The sequence below is a fragment of the Somniosus microcephalus genome, chromosome 11, assembly GCF_052327205.1.
Source record: "Somniosus microcephalus isolate GS21.2 chromosome 11, FLI_Smic_1.0, whole genome shotgun sequence".
NCBI lineage: Eukaryota > Metazoa > Chordata > Chondrichthyes > Squaliformes > Somniosidae > Somniosus > Somniosus microcephalus.
This window is the reverse complement of record NC_140997.1, coordinates 8,179,813-8,200,611: the sequence shown is the minus strand read 5'-3', so window position 1 is coordinate 8,200,611 and position 20,799 is coordinate 8,179,813. Positions and strand designations below refer to the sequence as shown.

The window sequence follows — 20,799 nt, the reverse complement described above, 5'->3', positions numbered from 1 at the left end:
GAAAGTGGGATTAGGGTGGAAAGCTCTTTGTCGGCCGGCACAGACACAATGGGCCATAAGGGCCTCCCTCTGTGCTGTAAATTTCTATGATTCTTAACTTACTAGTTACAGCCTTAGCTAAAGAACACTGCGCACACATTTCCATTTAGTACATTGCCGTGTCAGCCATGGCTCAGTGGTAGCATTCTTGCCTCAGTGCAGCGCTGAGGGAGTGCTACACTGTCGGAGGTGCCATCTTTCGGATGAGACGTTAAACCAAGGTCCCGTCTGCCCTCTCAGGCGGACGTAAAAGATCCCATGGCACTATTTCGAAGAAGAGCAGGGGAGTTATCCCCAGTGTCCTGGCCAATATATCTCCCTCAACCAACATAACAAAAACAGATTATCTGGTCATTATCACATTGCTGTTTGTGGGAGCTTGCTGTGCGCAAATTGGCTGCCGCGTTTTCCACATTACAATAGTGATTCCACTCCAAATGTAGTTCATTGGCTGTAAAGCGCTTTGAGACGTCAGGTGGTCGTGAAAGGCGCTATATAAATGCAAGTCTTTCTTTTCTTTCAGAAGGTCGTGAGTTCAAGCCCTACTCCGGAGACCTGAACCCATAACCCAGGCCAGTGCTCCCAGTGCTGCACTGTCAGAGGTGCTGTCTTTCGGATGAGAAGTTAAACCGAGGCCCACTCTGCCATCTCAGGTGGACGTAAAAGATCCCATGGTATTATTTCTTAGAAGAGTTACAACAGCAGCAACAACTTGCATTTATATAGCACATTTAACATAGTAAAACGTCCCAAGTTGCTTCACAGGAGCGTTGACCAACAAAATTTGACACCGAGCCACATAAGGAGACATTAGCACAGATGAAAGAGGTAGGGTTTAAGGAGTGCCTTAAAGGAGGAAAGAGAGATAGAGAGACGGAGAGTTTTAGGAAGGGAATTGCAGCAACAAGGGCCTTGGCAGCTGTAGGCACGGCCACCAATGCTTGAGCAATTAAAATCGGAGATGCTCAAGAGGCCAAAATTGGAGGAGCGCAGATATCTCGGAAGGTTATAGGGCTGGAGGAGATTACAGAGATAGGGAGGGGCAAGGCTATGGAGGGATTTGAAAACAAGGATTAGAATTTTAAAATGGGGGCATTGCTTAATCGGGAGCCAATGTAGGTCAGCGAGCACAGGGGAGACGGGTGAACGGGATTTGGTGCGAGTTAGGATACGAGCAGCAGAGTTTTGAATGACCTCAAGTTTACGGAGGGTAGAAAGTGGGAGGCTGGCCAAGAGTGCATTGGAATAGTCAAGTCTCGAGGTAGCAGGGGCATTCTCCCTGGTGTTCTGGCCAATATTTATCCCTCAACTAACATGATTAAAAAAAGCAAATTATCTGGTCATTATCTCATTGCTGTCTGTGGGACCTTGCTGTGCACAAATTAGCTGCTGCGTTTCCTACATTACAACAGTGACCACAGTTCAAAAGTACTTCTTTACAGTAAAGCGCTTTGAGACGTCCCGAGGTCATGCAATTCTTTCTTTCTTTTATAACCCTCGCTATCTTTCTGTTTTCCAAATCTCAACTTTACACTTCTTTGTGTCAAGTTGCATCTGCTACTTAACTGGCCATGGAACTAACTTTGTGCACATTGGGTGGTTGGTCACGAGGAGATCATTGGTCGCACAGGAGATCATTGGTGATTTTAATCAGGATGGTCGTGGCGCTGTGGGCTGTTCTGAAACTCCATTGGAGAGACTTGAATAGGGAGTGTGGGAAAGGGAAATGATGCATCAAAGGCATGGGGGAGAGAAAGGTTCGAGATAGGCTATGTGAGGGTACAAGTGCTGTGGGTAAGAATTTTAGGGAGTGGTGTGGTAACAGCAGTTTTAAAGGGGTGGGAAGAATGCCAGAAAAGGTTGTCAAATAGGGCGAGTTGTGTGGTAAAGGCTGAGGTTGGAATGAGGTTGAGGGAATAGTAGAGGAAATAAGTCTTGAGGTTTAAGTTGAAGAAACTGCAGAGTGTATAGGGAGGTGGGAGCAGAATAGGAGGGACAGCTAGGAGTAACAAGGGCAGGGGAGACAAAGTTACACTGGAGGCAAAGCCACCTGAGTCTATGGCCTTAGCTTGGTAACTAAGTTCATGAGGTCCTCAGTTCTAGAGTCAGAAGGATGGAGGGTGCAGGCAGAGAAAGGTAGTTGGAGATGGCCAGTAGTTAGAGGCAAAGAGAGTGAGGTGGTACTTTTGGAGGTTATTACTTCACATCTGGCACAGACAGTCAGGCCAGTCGAAGCCCACATGTACTTTGGTTTCCTGCCCATAGAATCACATGCTCTCAATACTGTAAGCCCCAAGTTGTTCGTACTGGAGTGGCTTGCATCACAAGACCCAAGAAGAATTTCTCAGTGTTGTATCCAATACTAGAGTAGAATCTTTCCTCTGCCAAAGAGCTGGCACAGGCACAATGGGCTGAATGGCCTCATTCTGTGCTGTATCATTCTATGATTCTATGCATCATTCTTTAAGGATTATATATGGTTTCCCAATTACCAAAGTAATCGAACAGTAAAGTGGCTTATTAGATAAGATAGTATATATTGGGAAAAATATGGAGATAACGCAACTAAAGATAATCCTGGACCACCAGATAATCTTTGCTTTGAATCGGATTAGAAATGCTCCAGAGTCTGGTGGTACTGTAGGCCCTTCCCTCGTAAACATATAGGACTGATCAGGTGAATGTTGATTGATGTTTTTGGCAGGGTTTCATCATCAGCTGTGGAGAGTAGACAACCCCAGAGCACATTGGGCTAAACTGCTTTTCTATGCATCCAGTCACATCTGCTGAACTGCCTGAAGCAATTCAGTGCAGCTGATACTCCGCCACTCAGAAGAATTAAAACATGTATCCCATTGTGCTTTGCTGCTGACATCAGTAGTGGTAATCATTCCTCAAAGCACATCAAGAGAATTTCACTGAAAATATCGGAGCCTTTGTACCTGAAATCAGTTGCTGCAAGAACTGTGAAATCATGAATAAATTGCCATCCCATTCATTCCTTTGCTGTTCAATTCACACTGTTTAAATTTTTTTTTAGCTATTTCTGATAATAGACAAAATATCCTTGTATGTTTCTGTCCGGCCTAATTGCAACATTAAACCACTGTCCCCTTTGAGTTAATGGTCCCTAAAATTTAAATGGGAAATATTTCAAAGTGTTGATTAATTGCAAGAATCACACAAAAAAGAAATAAATGAGATGAAATGGGATGGTCCACAAGATCTGTCAATCAGGCTATGTAACCAAGCAACAAATGAATTACTGCAGGGATTCCTTTACAGACAAACTTCCTTATCTTCAAAACTGAGTCCACTGTTTTCCTTTCATCCCCAGAACAAAGCACACTTCCTGCATTTGAGGAACGCTGTACAAATACTAATTATTGTTGTTGATTGGATTCAAATACACATATATATTTAAAATGAAGGCAGCTCTAATTTTAATGAAATAATTATATGGACTGGAGGGAAGGGAAGGGAATTTCACAGATTCTATAGCTGGGAAATGCTTATCAGTAGCAATTCAGAGCACCACATTATCCCAGTCAGAGGGGATGTCGCTCACTCACGGACAGCCTGATATCGCCATGGTGCAGATTTGTGAAACAGCCACTGATGTGCTCAAATTCTTCTTTGTTGGGTGGGGTTGTGGGCAACACTACTTCAGTTAATCCTGAGCACTTTTACAAGCTAAACCATGACTATAGGACAAAGGGACATGGGTGCAAAAATGGAAAAAGGCAAGTTCAGGAAGTGCTTCTTCAGACAAGGGACTGGCAATACCTGGAATGGTCTCTGGTAAGGGAAGGCTCTGCAGTCATTCAACAGGCAAGTCGATGCTGTGCTGAGGGATCACAGATTTGGATGGCTAGGGCGATACAGATGGGTCAAAAGGCCTTCCCCTCACAGGTACTGACCGTTGTGATTTTTCTCCTCTTTCTCCAATCGGGTTTCTCTGCACCGTACATTATCAACAGCTAACAGGGTACCAGGAACCACACTTGTGGCCTCCACCAATACTGCTGGGAGAGGTGTGAGGATGGCCTGGCAATGGCTTTTTTCTCTGTGGGGATGCGCTCGGTCTCTCCACAAATCCCAAGTAACTCAGCATCATGGCCACAAAACCCTGTCCCACCACTCCACAGCAATTTGCCACCCTCACCGTCAACACCAAGGTCACAGTGCCCTAAACCCCACTCTCCACTCCCTACATTTGAAACCCACCTCACTCGGCCTCACCACAACACCGGCACCAGGAGCAAAGCATCTTGTGCATTTACAGCAAGGTGTATGCAACACGGAGTCTGGAGTCAGTGTCTAGCAGCCTTAAAACAGAGATGGCGCTGGAATCAAGAACTTTAGATTTTGAAGAGGTGAAAACGAGACCTTCCTCCGTATTTGACGACAGTTCATTTTTCATGTGAACTGGCACAGTCATCCAACAGGGCAAGCAACCTGCCCTTTTAAAAAATCTTGGTGTAGCAACCTCAAGTGTCCTGTGACCTTGATCTAATTCCCATCCAGCTGAGTTACTCATTCTCTGGGTCTTTTCAATCAAGGTAGCAGAAAGGAAAGACGAACAGTACTAAACAGTAAATTAACAATTTTCAAAATGTACACAGATATAATCCAATTCCTTCAGCACACCCCAAAATGGAGCTGGGTGACTATAAATTTACCTTAAGGATTAACATTCCCAGAAGCATCACCTTTTCCAGCAAGATCTAAACAATAATGCAACAGCTTAAATGCATATAAAAGAAAAAAGGACTTGCATTTATATAGCTCCTTTCACAACCTCAGGGCATCCCAAAACCCAATTCAATATTTCTGAAGTGTAGTCACTATTGGAATGTTCCATATAAAAATCATCCCAAGGTGTTTTACAGGCAAGGCAGTGAACACCCAACAGGAGGTAACAGAGATGTTAGGGAGATGACTGGTGGCATAGTCAGAGGTAGTCTTTTGAAGGAGGGGGAGACAAATAGTGAGGCAGAGGGGTTTAGGGCAGGAATTCCAGAGTGAAGGTGCGTAGTGACTGAAGGCTCTGTCACCATGGTTTGGTAGCATGCCTGAAAGGCAAAGATTCTTTAAGAAGCTTGACCCGTAGCAGCTGAAAAGGCTTGGGTATATTAAGTCTTGCTCTCAAATACTGCTATGGGCTCACATGAGATGGGCACCATTCGAGAATGTCTAATGTTTGTAATACTGTGGCATGCTTTTGGAAAGTACATGCAAATATTAAAGCGACGTAATTCAATTTCTTATCGTCAGAGGCTGACATTTCGACCAGGATCTAATCACTCGTGTATCACATGCCTGTAGCTGCTGCTTGATTAGAAGCAGTATATGATGGGATATGCCTAAAGGGACACATACAAAGAGCAGATTTTAAGACTTGCTGTTCATTTTCAAAGGGATTACAGAGGAATCTGCATTTTGTTTTTACTTCAGTAGGAATATTGATTTATTTTTATCTAACAGCATCATTTGTGATGTGTTCTCGCCGTTGAGTTTGCCTTGATAACTGAACAAGAGGTTTTGTTTTTCTATATGATGCGGCACAACAGGGTGCAGCTATCAGCAACTCTAATGAAGACAGATGTCTTGTAAATCTCACTTTACAGAATCCTGGAATGATACAGCACAGGAGGAGGACATTGGGCCCAGCGTGCCTGTGCCGGCTCTTTGTTGGAGCTATCCTATTAATCCCACTCCCCTGCTCTTTCCCCATAGCCCTGTAAATCTTTTCCTTCAAGTATTTATCCAATTCTCTTTTGAATGTTACTATTGAATCTGCTTCTACCACCCTTTCAGGCACTGTATATTCTAGATCACAACAACTCACTGTGTAACAAAATGTTTCCTCATGTTGCCTCGGGTTCTTTTGCCAATCATTTTAAATCTGTGTCCTCTGGTTAGCGACCCTTCTGCCAGTGGAAACAGTTTCTCCTTATTTACTTCATCTAAACCCTTCATGATTTTGACCACCTCTATTAAATCTCCTCTTGGCCTTCTCTGCTCTAAGGAGAACAACCCCAGCTTCTCCAGTCTCTCTACATGACTGAAGTCCCTCATCCCTGGTACCATTCTAGTAAATCTCTTCCGCACCCTCGCCAAGGGCTTGACATCCTTCCTAAAGTGTGGTGCCCAGAATTGAACACAAGACTCCAGCTGAGGCCTAACCAGTGCTTTATGAAGGTTCAGCATAACTTCTTTGCTTTCGTGCTCTATTCCTCTATTAATAAAGCCAAGGATCCCGTGTGCTTTTTTAAACAGCCTTCTCAATTTGTCCTGCCACCCTCAAAGATTTGTGTACACACAGCCCCAGGTCCCTACCTTTCTGCACCCCCTTTAAAATTGTACCCTTCAGTTCATGCTGCCTCTCCTCATTCTTCCTACCAAAAAGTATCACTTCACACTTCTCGGTGTTAAATTTAATCTGCCATGTGTCTGCCCATTTCACCAGTCTATGTCCTCTTGAAGTCTTGTACTATCCTCCTCACTGTTTACTACATTTCCAAGTTTCATATTATCTGCAAACTTTAAAATTAAGCCCTGTATACCCAAGTCCATGTCATGAACATATATCAAAAAGAGCAGTGGTCCTAATACCGACTGGTGGGGAATGCCACTGTATACCTCCCTCCAGTCTGAAAAACAACCGTTCACCACTGCTCTCTGCGTTCTGTCCCTTCGCCAATTTTGTATCCACTGTCCCTTGGATCCCATGGGCTTTAATTTAGCTAATAAGTCTATTATGTGGTACTTTGTCAAACGCCTTTTGAAAGGCCATATACACAACATCAGCTGCACCACCCTCATCAACTCTATCCGTTACTTCAAAGAACTCAATCAAGTTAGTCAAACACTATTTGCCTTTAACAAATCCGTGCTGACTTTCATTTATAAGTCCATAATTTCCAAATGCCAATTAATTTTGTCCTGGATTATTGTCTCTAAGGTTTCCCCACCACTGACGTTAGGCTGACTGGCCTGTAGTTTCTGGGTTTAGCCCTCGCCCCTTTTTTTAAACAGGGGTGTAACATTTGAAATCCTCCAGTCCTCTGGCACCACCCCCATATCCAAGGAGGATTGGAAAATTGTGGCCAGAGCCTCCGCAATTTCCACCCTTACTTCCCTCAGTAGCTGGACTGGGTGACTTTTCTACTTTGAGGACTACCGACCTTTTAAATGCCTCCTCTTTATCTATTTTTATCCTATCCAGTATCGCTACTGCCGTCTCCTTTACCGCTACATTGGCAGCATGCTCTTCTCTAGTGAAGACGGATGCAAAGTCCTCATTTAGGACCTCAGCCATGCTCTCTGCCTCCACAAGAAGATCTCCTTTTTGGTCTGTAATAGGCTCCACCCTTCCTTTGACTAACCTTTTACTATTTGTGTGTTTATAAAAGACTTTTGGGTTCCCTTTTATGTTCGCCACTAATCGATTCTCATACTCTCTTTTCTCCTTATTCCCTATTTTAGATCTCCGTACTTGCTATATTCAGCTGGTTCTCGACTGTATTATGAACCTTACAATTGTCATAAGCCTCCTTTTTCTGTCTCATTTTAACCTCTATCTTTAGTCATCCAGGGAGCTCCAGTTTTGGATGCCCTTCTTTCCCCCGCATGGGAATGTGTCTACTCTGTACCCGAATCATCTCTTCTTGGAAGACCTCCCTTTGTTCAATTACTGTTTGCCTACCAATTTTTAATTCCAATCCACCTGGGCTAAATTCCTTTTCAACTCACCTACAGTATACACCTAGTAGCGTAATAGCTCCTCTATTGTTCCTTAATTCAAACCAAATCGAGTCGGTCTTTGACCCTTCAACTACATCATCCCTCTCCGGTGCTCCAATAGTTTCTTTGATCAATACTGCCGCCACCTCCTTTTTTTTACCTTCCCTATCTTTCCTGAATACCTTGTAGCCAGGAATATTAAGTTTCCATTCCTCCCTTTCTCTGAGCCAGGGATCTGTTATTGTCACTATATCACAGTCCCATGCGGCAAATTGTGCTTGCAGCTCACCAACCTTATTTACAGAAACATGAACTCCAAACCCAGCTTAGACTGCATTGCATGTTCCCTGTCTGATCCCTTCTATTTCTGAACTTAGCTGGTTTCTGGGAACAGAAAAGTATCAGCAAAGACAAAAATACACTGCGGCCGTACAGAATTCAGATAATTCTATCTCCAGTCATTGCAGCATAACCTCCACTGCAAGCCCTTAAAGGATTGTCCCTTCCTGGTAAGGCCCTTTTCATCATAAACAGGTTGGCAAAATGATAGAATGTAGGAAACTACAGGATTGGAAAAACTCTGCAGTCCATCTAGGACTAATACCTCTCAGTTACCCACTGTTAGATATCTATCCAATGCTTCCTTACATTTCCCACACTATCTGCCTCCATTCCCACACCAGGAGGTCCAGTGTACTTGTTTACCAGCCTCTGCATAAACCAATTAAATCGGAACTGTCTTCATCTTCCCTATTTTAAGCTTGATCCCATGTCCCCTGGTTCTAGGGTTTATGACAATCTCAAACGTATTATTGCTGTTCAAATGATCTATGAATCTTGAATATCTCCTTTAAGCCGTCTCTTCTCTAGAGTAAACAATCCGAGCTCTTCAATCATTCCTCGTAGCTCAGATGCCTTAAGTTAGGTATTGGTTGGATTGCCTTTTCTGCCTCCAATGCCCGGGATGTACTATGTCAACCAGAATTGTACATGGTACCCCAAGGTCTGGCCATACCAGTAGCCTCATCACTGCCTCCTGGGGTCTGTGTGGTCTCTTTCTCTCTTTGGCTAGAGAGCCCAAGATCTGTTTAATTTTTTCTTATTGCTGTAGTACACTGTGATATTGGTTTTGGTGCGCTATCGAGCAACCCCCGCGCCCCCCATCCCGATCCCTCTCTTGTTTGTGTCCTGTAGTCTAAAGCCATTTAGCTTATACTCTCCCTGTTTATTTCCCACCTCTTGACTTTATCACCTCGCATGTGCCCACATGAAATGCCGATGCCATTCTCTTCTCTCTAAGGCAGTGCACAGTCCCCCAACCTATCCATACCCACTTGTGTTTGGTGCCGTAATTACTTCACATCACTTCATATAAAATCTATTAGACAGGATACCAGTAAAAACTTAGCGATGTAAGTAATTTGTAATCCTCCTCACGGTTCAAATTTATTTTTTGGATTTCCACATGTCAGTAGCTGGAACATGTACATATTTAGCCCAGAGTTAGTCACCAGCTCTTTTTGCCAGCCTGTGGGTTGGGTGTGTGTTAGAATTTGGAGAGATGAGCAAAACCTAGTTCTCACTCGGCAGATGTGTCTGACAATTTGGGGATGATTGGAAACTCGCCCTATGGGAAACCATGGGTGGGAGAGTAAGAAGCATGTGTCCCTCCAACACACTGAGCCACCTCATTGACCACAACTTGCAATTTTTTTAATGTTTCAGGAGTAATTAAAAGGAGCAACAACTTCAGGGGGAACCAGATGAATGCCTTCCTCCACAACAGTCAGAGCAACATGTGCTGTGATTTAAACCATGGGAATTCTTTCTAAGTAGTTCTTTGTATTCAGGTCTCGCACCTTGTAAGGTGCTAATACCTGCAAACATTTACCTTCAATTGTCCAGCAGAATAATTAAGTTTCACAGTCTGTCCATTTGCAGTGACTGTTATTTCAAATGGATGGTTGAACTGCGAACATAGGAACGATCTCTGACCTTTCAAAGAGTCAATGATGGATTGACTTGAGGAAGAAAGGTGATTGGGGCTTTGACCCACACCCCTTGACTTAGCTGTCAATGTAGGCTCCAAGGAAGCACTTGGCTACCATCTTTAATCCTCAAAATTATATTTAGATATAAACTTCAGTCGATCTATGCACACTGGGAGTCCAGACTAAATATCACGCTCAGGTGAAGTGGGGGTCGAGGATGAGGGATAATTGGGCCAGGGCGCACAGATATAATTCAGTCTCCATTTTAAAGTCATACACTCTGTTCTTATTTTGATACAGTACTTTAACTTTGTATTATTTATAGTTAAATAGAAAAACTTTGAGCAATTTGGGAAGCAGAGCGGGTTGGACTTTAGGAGATTTACTGCAGTATTGTCTGGGGAGTTGGGAGATGCAAAACTAGGGTGTTGCTGCGCCACCACTGGCAGGAAAATGTAATGACATGTGAAAAGTTTACATGGGAGTTTCTATTATAAAAGTAGATACAGGAATTTGTAATGAAAAAAACGGACACAAAAGTGTGACAGAAAACACAATAGGAAGTAAGGTTTTGCAGATAGAAAGCACATACAAGATTAATATCCTAGTAGCTCAGACAAGACTCTCAGCATTCTGAAGGGGATTTTCCCCTCACACCCAATTGCAGTTACATAAGAACATAAGAAATAGGAGCAGGAGTCGGTCATACGGCCCCTTGAGCCTGCTCCGCCATTCAATAAGATCATGGCTGATCATGTACCTCAACTCCACTTGCCCGCCCGATCCCCATATTCCTTGATTACCTTAATATCCAAAAATCTATCGATCTCAGTCTTGAATATACTCAACGACTGAGCCTCCACAGCCCTCTGGGGTAGAGAATTCCAAAGATTCACCACCCTCTGAGTGAAGAAATTTTCTCCTCATCTCAGTCCTAAATGGCCGACTCCTTATTCTGATACTGTGACCCCTGGTTCTAGACTCCCCAGCCAGTGGAAACATCCTCCCTGCATCTATCCTGTCAAGCCCTGTAAGAATTTTGTAGGTTTCAATGAGATCACCTCTCATTCTTCTAAACTCGAGAGAATATAGGCCGAGTCTACTCAATCTCTCCTCATAGGACAATCCCCCCATCCCAGGAACCAGTCTGGTGAACCTTCGTTGCACTCCCTCTATGGCAAGTATATCCTTCCTTAGGTAAAAAAAAGACTGCCTTCACGTGCGGAAATCTTAAATAAAAATGGATCCTCCTTTTGCAACATAAATGCAGAAGTAGTCCTTCAGAATTATGTAAAGCTATCAATCACAGCTGACCCCAATCTAGTCCTCGCCCAAGATCCACACAGGCACTTTTTTTTAGCAAGGGTCACTGGACTATGATCAGAACAGGAACCATCGGAGCGTTCCACATTTACCTGAGCTCAAACTCATCTAAACATGCAGATTTGCTGTTACTTTCAAGAATAATACACTTCAAGATAGGGTCACATTTTAAAACAAAAATAAATGATAATCACTCATAAACCCACTTCTGACATAGTCATTTACGCTACTTGCTAACTTGATCGAGTTTTTTGATGAGGTAAAAGAGAGGGTTGATGAGGGCAATGCGGTTGACGTGGTGTACATGGATTTCCAAAAGGCGTTCGGTAAAGTGCCACATAATAGGCTTGTCAGCAAAGTTGAAGCCCATGGAATAAAAGAGACAGTGGCAGCATGGATACGAAATTGGCTAAATGACAGGAAACAAAGAGTAGTGGTGAACGGTTGTTTTTCGGACTGGAGGAAGGTGTACAGTGGTGTTCCCCAGGGGTTGGTACTAGGACCACTGCTTTTCTTGATATATATTAATGATTTGGATGTGGGTGTACAGGGCACAATTTCAAAATATGCAGATGACACAAAACTTGGAAGTATAGTGAACAGTGAGGAGGAGAGTGATAGACTTCAAGAGGACATAGACAGGCTGGTGGAATGGGCGGACACGTGGCAGATGAAATTTAACGCAGAAAAGTGCAAAGTGATACATTTTGGTAGGAAGAACGAGGAGAGGGAATATAAACTAAAGGGTACAATCCTAAAGGGGGTGCATGAAGAGAGAGACCTGGGGGTATATGTGCACAAATTGTTGAAGGTGGCAGGGCAGGTTGAGAAAGCAGTTAAAAAAGCATAAGGGATACTGGGCTTCCTAAATCAAGGCATAGAGTACAAAAGCAAGGAAGTTATGATGAACCTTTATAAAACACTGGTCCGGCCTCAACTGGAGGATTGTGTCCAATTCTGGACGCTGCACTTTAGGACGGATATGAAGGCCTTAGGGGAGGGTGCAGAAAAGATTTACGAGAATGGTTCCAGGGATGAGGAACTTCAGTTACATGGACAGGCTGGAGAAGCTGGGGTTGTTCTCCTTAGAGCGGAGAAGGTTGAGAGGAGATTTGATAGAGGTGTTCAAAATCATTAGTGGTCTGGACAGAGTAGAGAGAGAAACTGTTCCCATTGGCAGAAGGGTCGAGAACCTGAGGACACAGATTTAAGGTGATTGGCAGAAGAACCAAAGGCGCCATGAGGAAAAACTTTTTTGCGCAGCGAGTGGTTAGGATCTGGAATGCACTGCCTGAAAGGGTGGTGGAGGCAGATTCAATTGTGGCTTTCAAAAGATAATTGGATAAGTACCTAAAGGAAAAAAAATTGCAGGGCTCCGGGGAAAGGGGAACGAGCTGAAGTGCTCTTGCAGAGAGCTGGCACGGGCTCGATGGGCAGAATGGCTTCCTTCTGTGCTGTAACCAATCTATGAAACCAGTGGTACTTGGCACATCTGGTTACTGCACACACTTAAGAGGCACTCACACCTGCTACCTGGCACATTTGGAGAGACCAGGAACAGCCATCACACACATTACAAAATTTGTTCTGTTAGTTAGAATCATAGAATAGTACAGCACAGGAGGCCGCCATTTGGCCCATCAAATCTACGGTGGCTTCTTCGAAGAGCAATCCAGCTCGTGCCATTCCTTTGCTCTTGCCCCATATCCCTACAATTTTTTGTCCTTCAAGTATTTATCCAATTCAATTTTGAAAGCTTCTGTTCAATCTATTTCCACCACCCTTTTAAGCAGTTATATGAGCATTGGCCATTTTAAGCATCTCCACTAAAAATATAACAGAACAGCAGGATCTACAATTATAAATTACTCAGATCGTTCAATTTTCATCCATTTACTGATATGATAAACAGTTCTAAAGTAAAACTGTTTAAAAACTAAACTCCTTCCCTTCACTCCCACTGTATAGGATGTCAATGGAACAAACCTGCTCCAATCATTCCCATTGTACAGAGCTGCAATGGGCCAAATCCCTTTCCATTTATTCCTATTTCTGCCTCCTGATCCCAGCACTAGGTCCTGCTGGTGGTGGGCCTGCACAGGGAGGGTGCTCTGCCAATGCAAATGGACTCGGCCAGGAAATTCAGGAGCATTGGTCGTTCAGCAGACGCCGAGTCTGTTCAGTACCCAACATAGTGCCCAACCTGAGAAAAATCAACTCTCAAATGTACCAAACCATTTCCCATTTGCTAAAATGATAATGTAGTTCTCCCTCATCCAAGGGAATGAACAAATGAAATTATTTTTTGTAACGCAAAGATGACTACAGAGAGATGCAGTCAGCAAGAGATGATACTGCTTAGTTTTAAACCATCAGGCAAAATGAAAGCCATTTTTGAATCTACCATCAATTGTTTTTTTAAACACATACTATTCTGCCAAACGAGGTCCATATTTAACACTTGAGTATTTAGCGGAAAGAATACTTGGTTAATAGGAGCAGAAAAGAGAGACATAAAATATAGAACTCAACTAGAGAACGCAGCTTCTGATTCAAAAACTATTCACAAATGAGTAGTTAAAACACATAGTAGTCCAGCTATTAATGCAGCCAAAACAATATAAATGAAATCAAACTGGACCTAATCATTATATAGTGTTTAAAGGTGCATTTATCCTAAAAGTTTAGAAAAGGTGCAAAGCGATTCCATCTTCGCACCAATGCTGAACTGGCAATGGAATTCTAGAGTCACTGACTTGAGAGCGAAGCGGAGCGAGATGACCTGGAGGAGATAGTCTTACACCACTTCGGTTTGACACTGCATGGAGTGTAAATCCAGTGCGGTGTCAGACTGACCTCCCTGCTTACTTTGCAAACCTACCCGACCTTGATCTAAATGCAGAGATCTTCCCACCCCTCTCTCTGAGCATTTACATTTCTAACTTTTAGGAAACATCTCTGTACTTGCTTGCACAGAACTCTTTCTTAAAAAGGCCAGTTAAAGTTTCAGCTAAGTGATATGAACATAGATCTGCCTGGCTAGAACCTGAAATGCAGCTACTGGTCGTCGTGTAAATGCAGCCTAAAGGAAGCATCCAACCCAAGGGACAGCATACGCGTTAAAATAGAACAATTAAAATCACACAATTGACATCCTGAATGATATATACGCCTTAAATTGTGTTGCTAAGGTTATGTTCTCTGATTACTTCAGTTATATCATTGTTCAATTGTTCTCCCTTTGACATTGAAGACGACAGCATAAAATTAAGAGATTATTGCAAGGGGTACAATAAATGTGGCAACGCTGACAAACCAATAGTGCAAATCACAGGAAAGCAAACTTCATTAAATGCCAAAATTGAACACTTTGATTGAGAGACGAACTGTTGAAAACGTCCTAGCTGTTCAATTACTTTTTTCTGTTTTTCTCTCCCTCCTTTTTCTACACTCTCCTGCGCAGTCACGAGGACAGGATATTTTTCAGCTCGTGGATGTCTCCCCTTCTGGTTGGGGGGCCGGGGGGCCCTCTAATGTGTCTCAACAGTAAATCTGGCAAGAGGCACACTTGAATGTTGTAGAAAGCAGTGCTCTTTAGTAACTCATGGGTGAAATGGCGTTCCAACCATGAGGCTGTTTTCATGATGATTAAACAGGTCGCTCCACTGTCCTTTCCCCTTTCTTCATCAAGTTCTCAATGATCCGCTTAGAGCGTCACATTGTGGAAGGAACACGCCAAACGAATAGCAAATAGGAACAGCTTTCCACAACAGAATTGAAAATACATCAACGATTTTAAGCAGTTCAATGTTATGATTATTTTTTTTTTAAATGGTCAAGAGTAGAAATATAAGCAACAGTATGGAATTAATTAGAACCATAAGTTACAACACTCCTTACCTCAATTGTTCCTTGAAATGTCTTTGAGTTAATACTGGAATGATAGGATATCTCTGGCTCCTGCTGGTAGTGGTGCTCTGGAAAGGTTTTGTTGGCTAAGATTGCAGAGTTGGGGCTGTGACCTATAGTTTCCAATGGATGCTGATCCAATACCTCTGAAGATGATCCTCTCCCATAATTCTGTGCAAGGGGAGAGTGAGATGTCGGAGTGAAGTCCAGGAACGGAGGGTTCTGCAGATGGAAAGGGTAACAGTTGTTTGGTGGTAGCTCTGGAGATGGGAAGGGATAAAGGCCACATAGGGGGTACTTTGGAGGGTCTTTAACCATCCTGTCATAGAGATGAGGGGGATTTTGTTGTCCTGTATTCTGGAGCTGGTTTTGGCAATACTGAAGTAGCCTGGATTGAGGTGGCATCTCTGCTAGCTCAGGACTCCGAGGTTGATTCCATGTTGATGGCTGTTCTGTGCTGAAGTAAAAGACACAAACAGCATTGTGTACCTTCAATATGTTATATGCAAAAGTGAAAAGCAACTGTGTACAGAATATTATCGAACCTAAAGATCGATCAAAAAAGTTGCATCGGTACATAAACTAAAGTATTTTTTTTTTAAACATTACAAAATATCCTATACATCAGCAAAGATTGAAGTTGGCCCCAAAGAAAAGTTTGAACAATTCTCCCCAATCTAGCATGTGCAATGTACATCATATATGTGGATTATATGTCATGTGCTTAACGAGGAAGTTTTCAAGATTATGAAAGTAACTGACAAAGTTGACTGGCAAAGCTGCAAAGGTCAAATATCGAGGGACAATTAATAAGCGAGGAGAATGAAGGGAATTTGGGCTGAAATCTTTCACCCAAAGGGTAATAGAATGGAATAACTTAGTAGGGAATTTTACTAATGTGGTCAATGCAAATAAATTAGAATCAATTAGATACATTTCTAGGGATAGAAGGGATTGAGGGAGATGGTAGGTAGTTGGAAATGGTCGGTCAAAAAGGGATCGGCTTGTTGGGCCTAATGGCTTTTTCTTATTTCTGAGAATCCGAACGTTGATATGACCATGCAAATCCCAATAGGTAGGATTGTTCCAGTTACCAGTGATTAGTGGGAAGACTGCATACCAGCCCTAATAACATTTATACTCTTGTAACACTTACAATTCAAATTTTAAAAAATCCTAAGAACCAGAAATATAAAGGAGCTCCAGGATGGTGAGTAACCCTTCCTGTACTGTCCACAACTCAGTTTGCTGGAGCACAGGCTTGCTTTTCAGGTACAAGGACTCGGAGGGGCAATGGAGGGGGTCTTGGGATGGGACAGACATCTGGGTTAAAAGGGTGAATTTTCCTGAAGTCAGAAAATGAGTGAATACAAAGTAATGGTCCCATACCTCCAAGTGTCAGTGAGGAGCATTGTTGGCAGAAATCTCGGAGTAAGGTAGCCGAGCTGGGTACCATGCATGGCTTGGGAAGACCGACAGCAAGTAGAAATGTCAAGAAAAAAATGGGAATATTGAAAGCATTCACTTACCTCTTCTGTACAAATACTGGGATGTCTCCATGCAATTCTCCTATATGACTGTAGGAGGGCTGCAGACCGAATTTGGAAGCGTGTTCCTGAAGCAGGGCTTTGTGTGCGTTGGGAGAGTGCAGAGTACCACCACAGTCAAGCAGTTCATGCACTGGATTCGAGTAGCTGTGTTCAGTCCACTGGCTGAGCCTGGAATGGAGCCGGTTACTCTTCTGAACATGGGCCTTCAACAAGAAATTTGCCGTGCCTGGGGGGAAAAAAATGACGTATCATCTTGGTTGCCAAACGATTGCCACAAAGAAGAATTGACTAATTAAGAAACACATTCGTTAAGAAAATTTCTCAATATCCATCAAATAAACTATACTTAGTGGCGTGTGTAGATATGTGGGGGATGGAAGGAGAGGAGGAAAAGGGATGAGGGCAGAGCAGACCATTCCGAATATAAAAGCAAAATACTGCGGATGCTGGAAATCTGAAATAAAAACAGAAAATACTGGAAATACTCAAGGGAAACAGTTAACGTTTCAGGTCAATGACCTCTCGTCAGGACTGGAAAAAGTTAGAGATGTAACAAATTTTAAGGAAGTAGAGGCAGTGGGGGGGGGGGGGGGGCGGGTGGGAGGAAAGAACAAAAGGGAAGGTCTGAGATAGGGTGGAAGGCAGAAGTGATTAAATGACAAAAGGGATGATGGTGCAAGGCGAAAGAGGATGGTAATGGGACAAGTAAAGAAACAAAAGATGGGTCCAGAGGAGGTGTAAATGGCAACAGCAGAATCATTACCAACCGCTGCTGTCTGAAACAATGGGGCCGAGCTTAAGATCTGAAATTGTTGAACTCGATGTTGAGTCCAGAAGGCTGTAAAGTGCCTAATCGAAAGATGAGGTGCTGCTCCTCGAGCTTCCGTTGAACTTCATTGGAACAGTGTAAGAGGCCGAGGACAGAGATGTCAGAGTGGAAGTGGAGCAGAGAATTAAAGTGACAGGCGACTTGAAGCTCAGGATCACGCTTGCGGACTCAACGGTAGTGTTCTGCAAATATGAGGGGACTGCATAGTGAGCAGCGAATACAGTATACTAAATTGAAAGTACAACAAGTAAATCGCTGTTTGACCTGGAAGGAATGTTTGGGGCCCTGGACGGTGGGAAGGTAGGAGGTAAAAGGGCAGGTGTTGCATCTCCTGCACTCGCACAGGAAGGTGCAGTGGGAAGGGGAGGTGGTATTGGGGGGTGATTGAAGAGTGGACCAGGGTGTTGCGGAGGGAACGGTCCCTTCAAAATGCTGAAAAGGGAGGGGAAGATGTGTTTGGTGGTGGCATCACGCTGGAGGAAGCGTAAATGGCGGAGGATGATCCGTTGAATATGGAGGCTGGAAGGTGAGGACAAGGGGAAACCTATTGTGGTTCTGGAAGGGAGGGGAAGGGGTGAGAGCGGAAGTGTGAGAAATGGGATGGGCATAGTCAAGGGCCCTGTCAATCATGGTCAAGGGGGGTCCTAGGTTGAGGAAAAAGGAAGACATATGGAAGGTGGCATCGTCCGAATCCCAATCCTCATTTGTCTAGTTTGATTGATCACTATAGTCACTACACAATATACAATCACAGCATCTTAACTAATAAATCTGGGAAATTCCAGGTAACCCGTTCAAAAACCAGACTATCTGCTCTAAAAGTAACTGGGTGGCGATCCTACTGAAGGAGCCCTGCTGCTGGTAAATGCTTTAAAATAAAGCCTTCATAATCAAGCTCCATTTCTAGCTCTTCTAAACCACTGTGGTTGACTCTGAACTGCCCTGTGAAGTGGTCTAGCAAGTCACTCAGCTGTATTACCACCTTCTCGGGGCAACTAGGGATGGGCAATAAATGCCCGCTTCGCCAGCAATGCCCACATCCTGAGAATGAATAACAAAATTGAAACCAATCACAAGGCCAGAAAAAATAAATAAATAATTTTGTTAAATCTGAACGCAATTTCTGTGAACGCAAATTCACAATTCAATGTGCATTGTTAAACTTCTGATGCTTAAAGGGTCCTTCATTAAACAGCTAAGTCAAAGGCCTTAATACAGAAAGAAATTACTTGGATGTATTTAGTGCCTAATCATGTGCTCGGAACATCCCAAAGTACTTCACACCCCATTCATTTTTTTGATGCGCAGTCACGGTTATCCAGGTGAACACTGCAGCCATTTTGTGCATAGCAAAGTTTCACAAACATGAAATAAAATTAATGACCAGTTAATTTGTTTTGGTGACTTCGGTTTTAGGAGGAATATTGTCCAGCACAGCGGGAGAACTCCCAGCACGTCTTCAAAAAGTACCAAGGGATTTTTCACATCCACTTGAACAGGTAGACTTTGGTTTAACATTTCACCCGAAAGATGACACCTCCCTCGGTGTTGCACTGGAGTGTCAAGTCTAGATTATGTCCTCAAAGCTTGGGAGTGGGGCTTGAACCCGCAACCTAGTGACTTATACATTACGCAGTGCGGTCCCTCAGGGATCGGTACCATTGCATTTCTTGTTATATATAAATAACCTAGACTTGTGTATCGGGAGTACAATTTCCAAGTTTGCGAATTATACAAAACTTGGCAAAGTGATAAATAGTGAGGAGGACAGCAGCAGATTTCAGGAGGACGTAGACTGGTGAAATGGACAGACACACGGCAGCTGCAATTTAATGTGAATAAGTGTGAAGTGATGCACTTTGGGAGGAACAACATGGCGAGGCAGTAAAATCTAAATGGTACTAATTTGAGGAGGCGTACAAGATCAGAGGGACCTGGGGGTGCAGATTCACAAATCATTGATGATGGCAGGGCAAGGTGAGAAGGCGGTGAAGAAAGCGTAGGGGATACTTGGCTTTGTAAATGGGGACATTGAATATAAAAATAAGAAAGTCACGCTAAACCTTGACAACTCACTGGTTAGGCCTCAGCTGGAGTATTGTGGACAATTCTGGGTACCACACCTTAGGAAAGATGTCAAGGCCTTGGGAGAGGGTACAGAGGAGGTTTACCAGGATGATACCAGGAATGAGGGACTTCAGTTATGTAGAGAGATTGGAGAAGCTGGGATTGTTCTCCTTAGAGTAGAAAAAGTTAAGGGGAGACTTGAGAGGTTTTCAAAATGATGAGGGGTTTTGATAGAGCAAGTAGGGAGAAACGGTTTCCTTTGACACGTGGGGATCGGTAACCAGAGGCCAGAGATTTAAAATAATTGGCAAAAGAGAGAGAGGGCAATTGAGGAGAAATGTTTTGACACAAATGGTTAAGATCTGGAGCACACTACTTGAAAGGGAGGTGGAAACAGATTCCAGAGGAAATTTCAGTCGGGTAATTGAACATACATTTGAAGAGGACTAATTTGCAGGGTCATGGGGAAAAAGCTGGGCTGTAGAACTAAATTGGAGAGCTCTTTCAAAAAGCCGGCACAGGCACGATGGGCCGAATGACCTCCTTCTGTTCGGTAAAATGCTATGATTATACCTTAATATTATTGCTCAGATTATCTTATTCCTCCTTGTTGGCACACACTGCCCTACTGGAGCCTGAGATTCATCAAATTAGGCCCATTAACAGGGGGAATAACAAACTGAAGTCTAAAAAAATTGTTGCACAGCATTATAAAAACTTAGCATATGGATTTAATAAGGAATTTTACTTGGCAGTGTTGTTTTCCATGAGAAATTTCAGTTGAGGATTTACTTTAATATAGAACCATCAAATTTGGCACATTTGTAGACGATATGTTACAGCTATTATTAGGCTCAATTACAGGCACACAGATGGACAATGAATGTTACGGTACTTACTCATAACAAACCTCATTAAACTTACAGTTTATAAAACAAGATCCATCACCAAAAATTAAACCAGACAGAAAGATACGTGCGTTATTTCACTAAGGCTTGTGTGTCTTCTTGTGCCTGGTGAAAAAACACATATCCTTGAAATGTTCCCTCCCCCAATTCGAAAGTGCTGGCTTGTGCTGGGATGCCAGATTCCTTCCAGTGTTTCAAGAAAAATGGCCGCTCTTCACCTGAGCATGATCCTCTCCTCACCGGATGTGCACGTATAGATACACGCACACACACATACACAACCGGAACCCCAGATGATTCTTCCTCAGCCCAGGGGCATTGAAGCCGAATCCCACTGCTGCTCTAGCTGAGGTCAGCTAACTCAGCACAGGCAAGGGACCATGTCAGTGACCATCCTGGTCCGGGGAGGCTCAGTTGCACAGTGTCTTCACCAA

General features: G+C 43.3%; 1 protein-coding gene across 2 annotated transcripts in view; it reads right to left on the bottom strand.

Moving 5' to 3' along the window:
* LOC147110285 (ATP-dependent RNA helicase with zinc finger domain-like) overlaps window positions 1–20,799 on the bottom strand; it is a 332,514-nt gene that overhangs the window by 33,824 nt on the left and 277,891 nt on the right. For both annotated transcript variants that reach the window (XM_086000110.1, XM_086000111.1), the window contains exons 26-27: window positions 16,541–16,787; window positions 15,003–15,468 (exon numbers count right to left, since the gene is read on the bottom strand). In XM_086000110.1, the coding sequence (XP_085856236.1) occupies window positions 15,003–15,468; window positions 16,541–16,787 (713 nt within the window). The remainder of the gene's footprint in view (window positions 1–15,002; window positions 15,469–16,540; window positions 16,788–20,799) is intronic.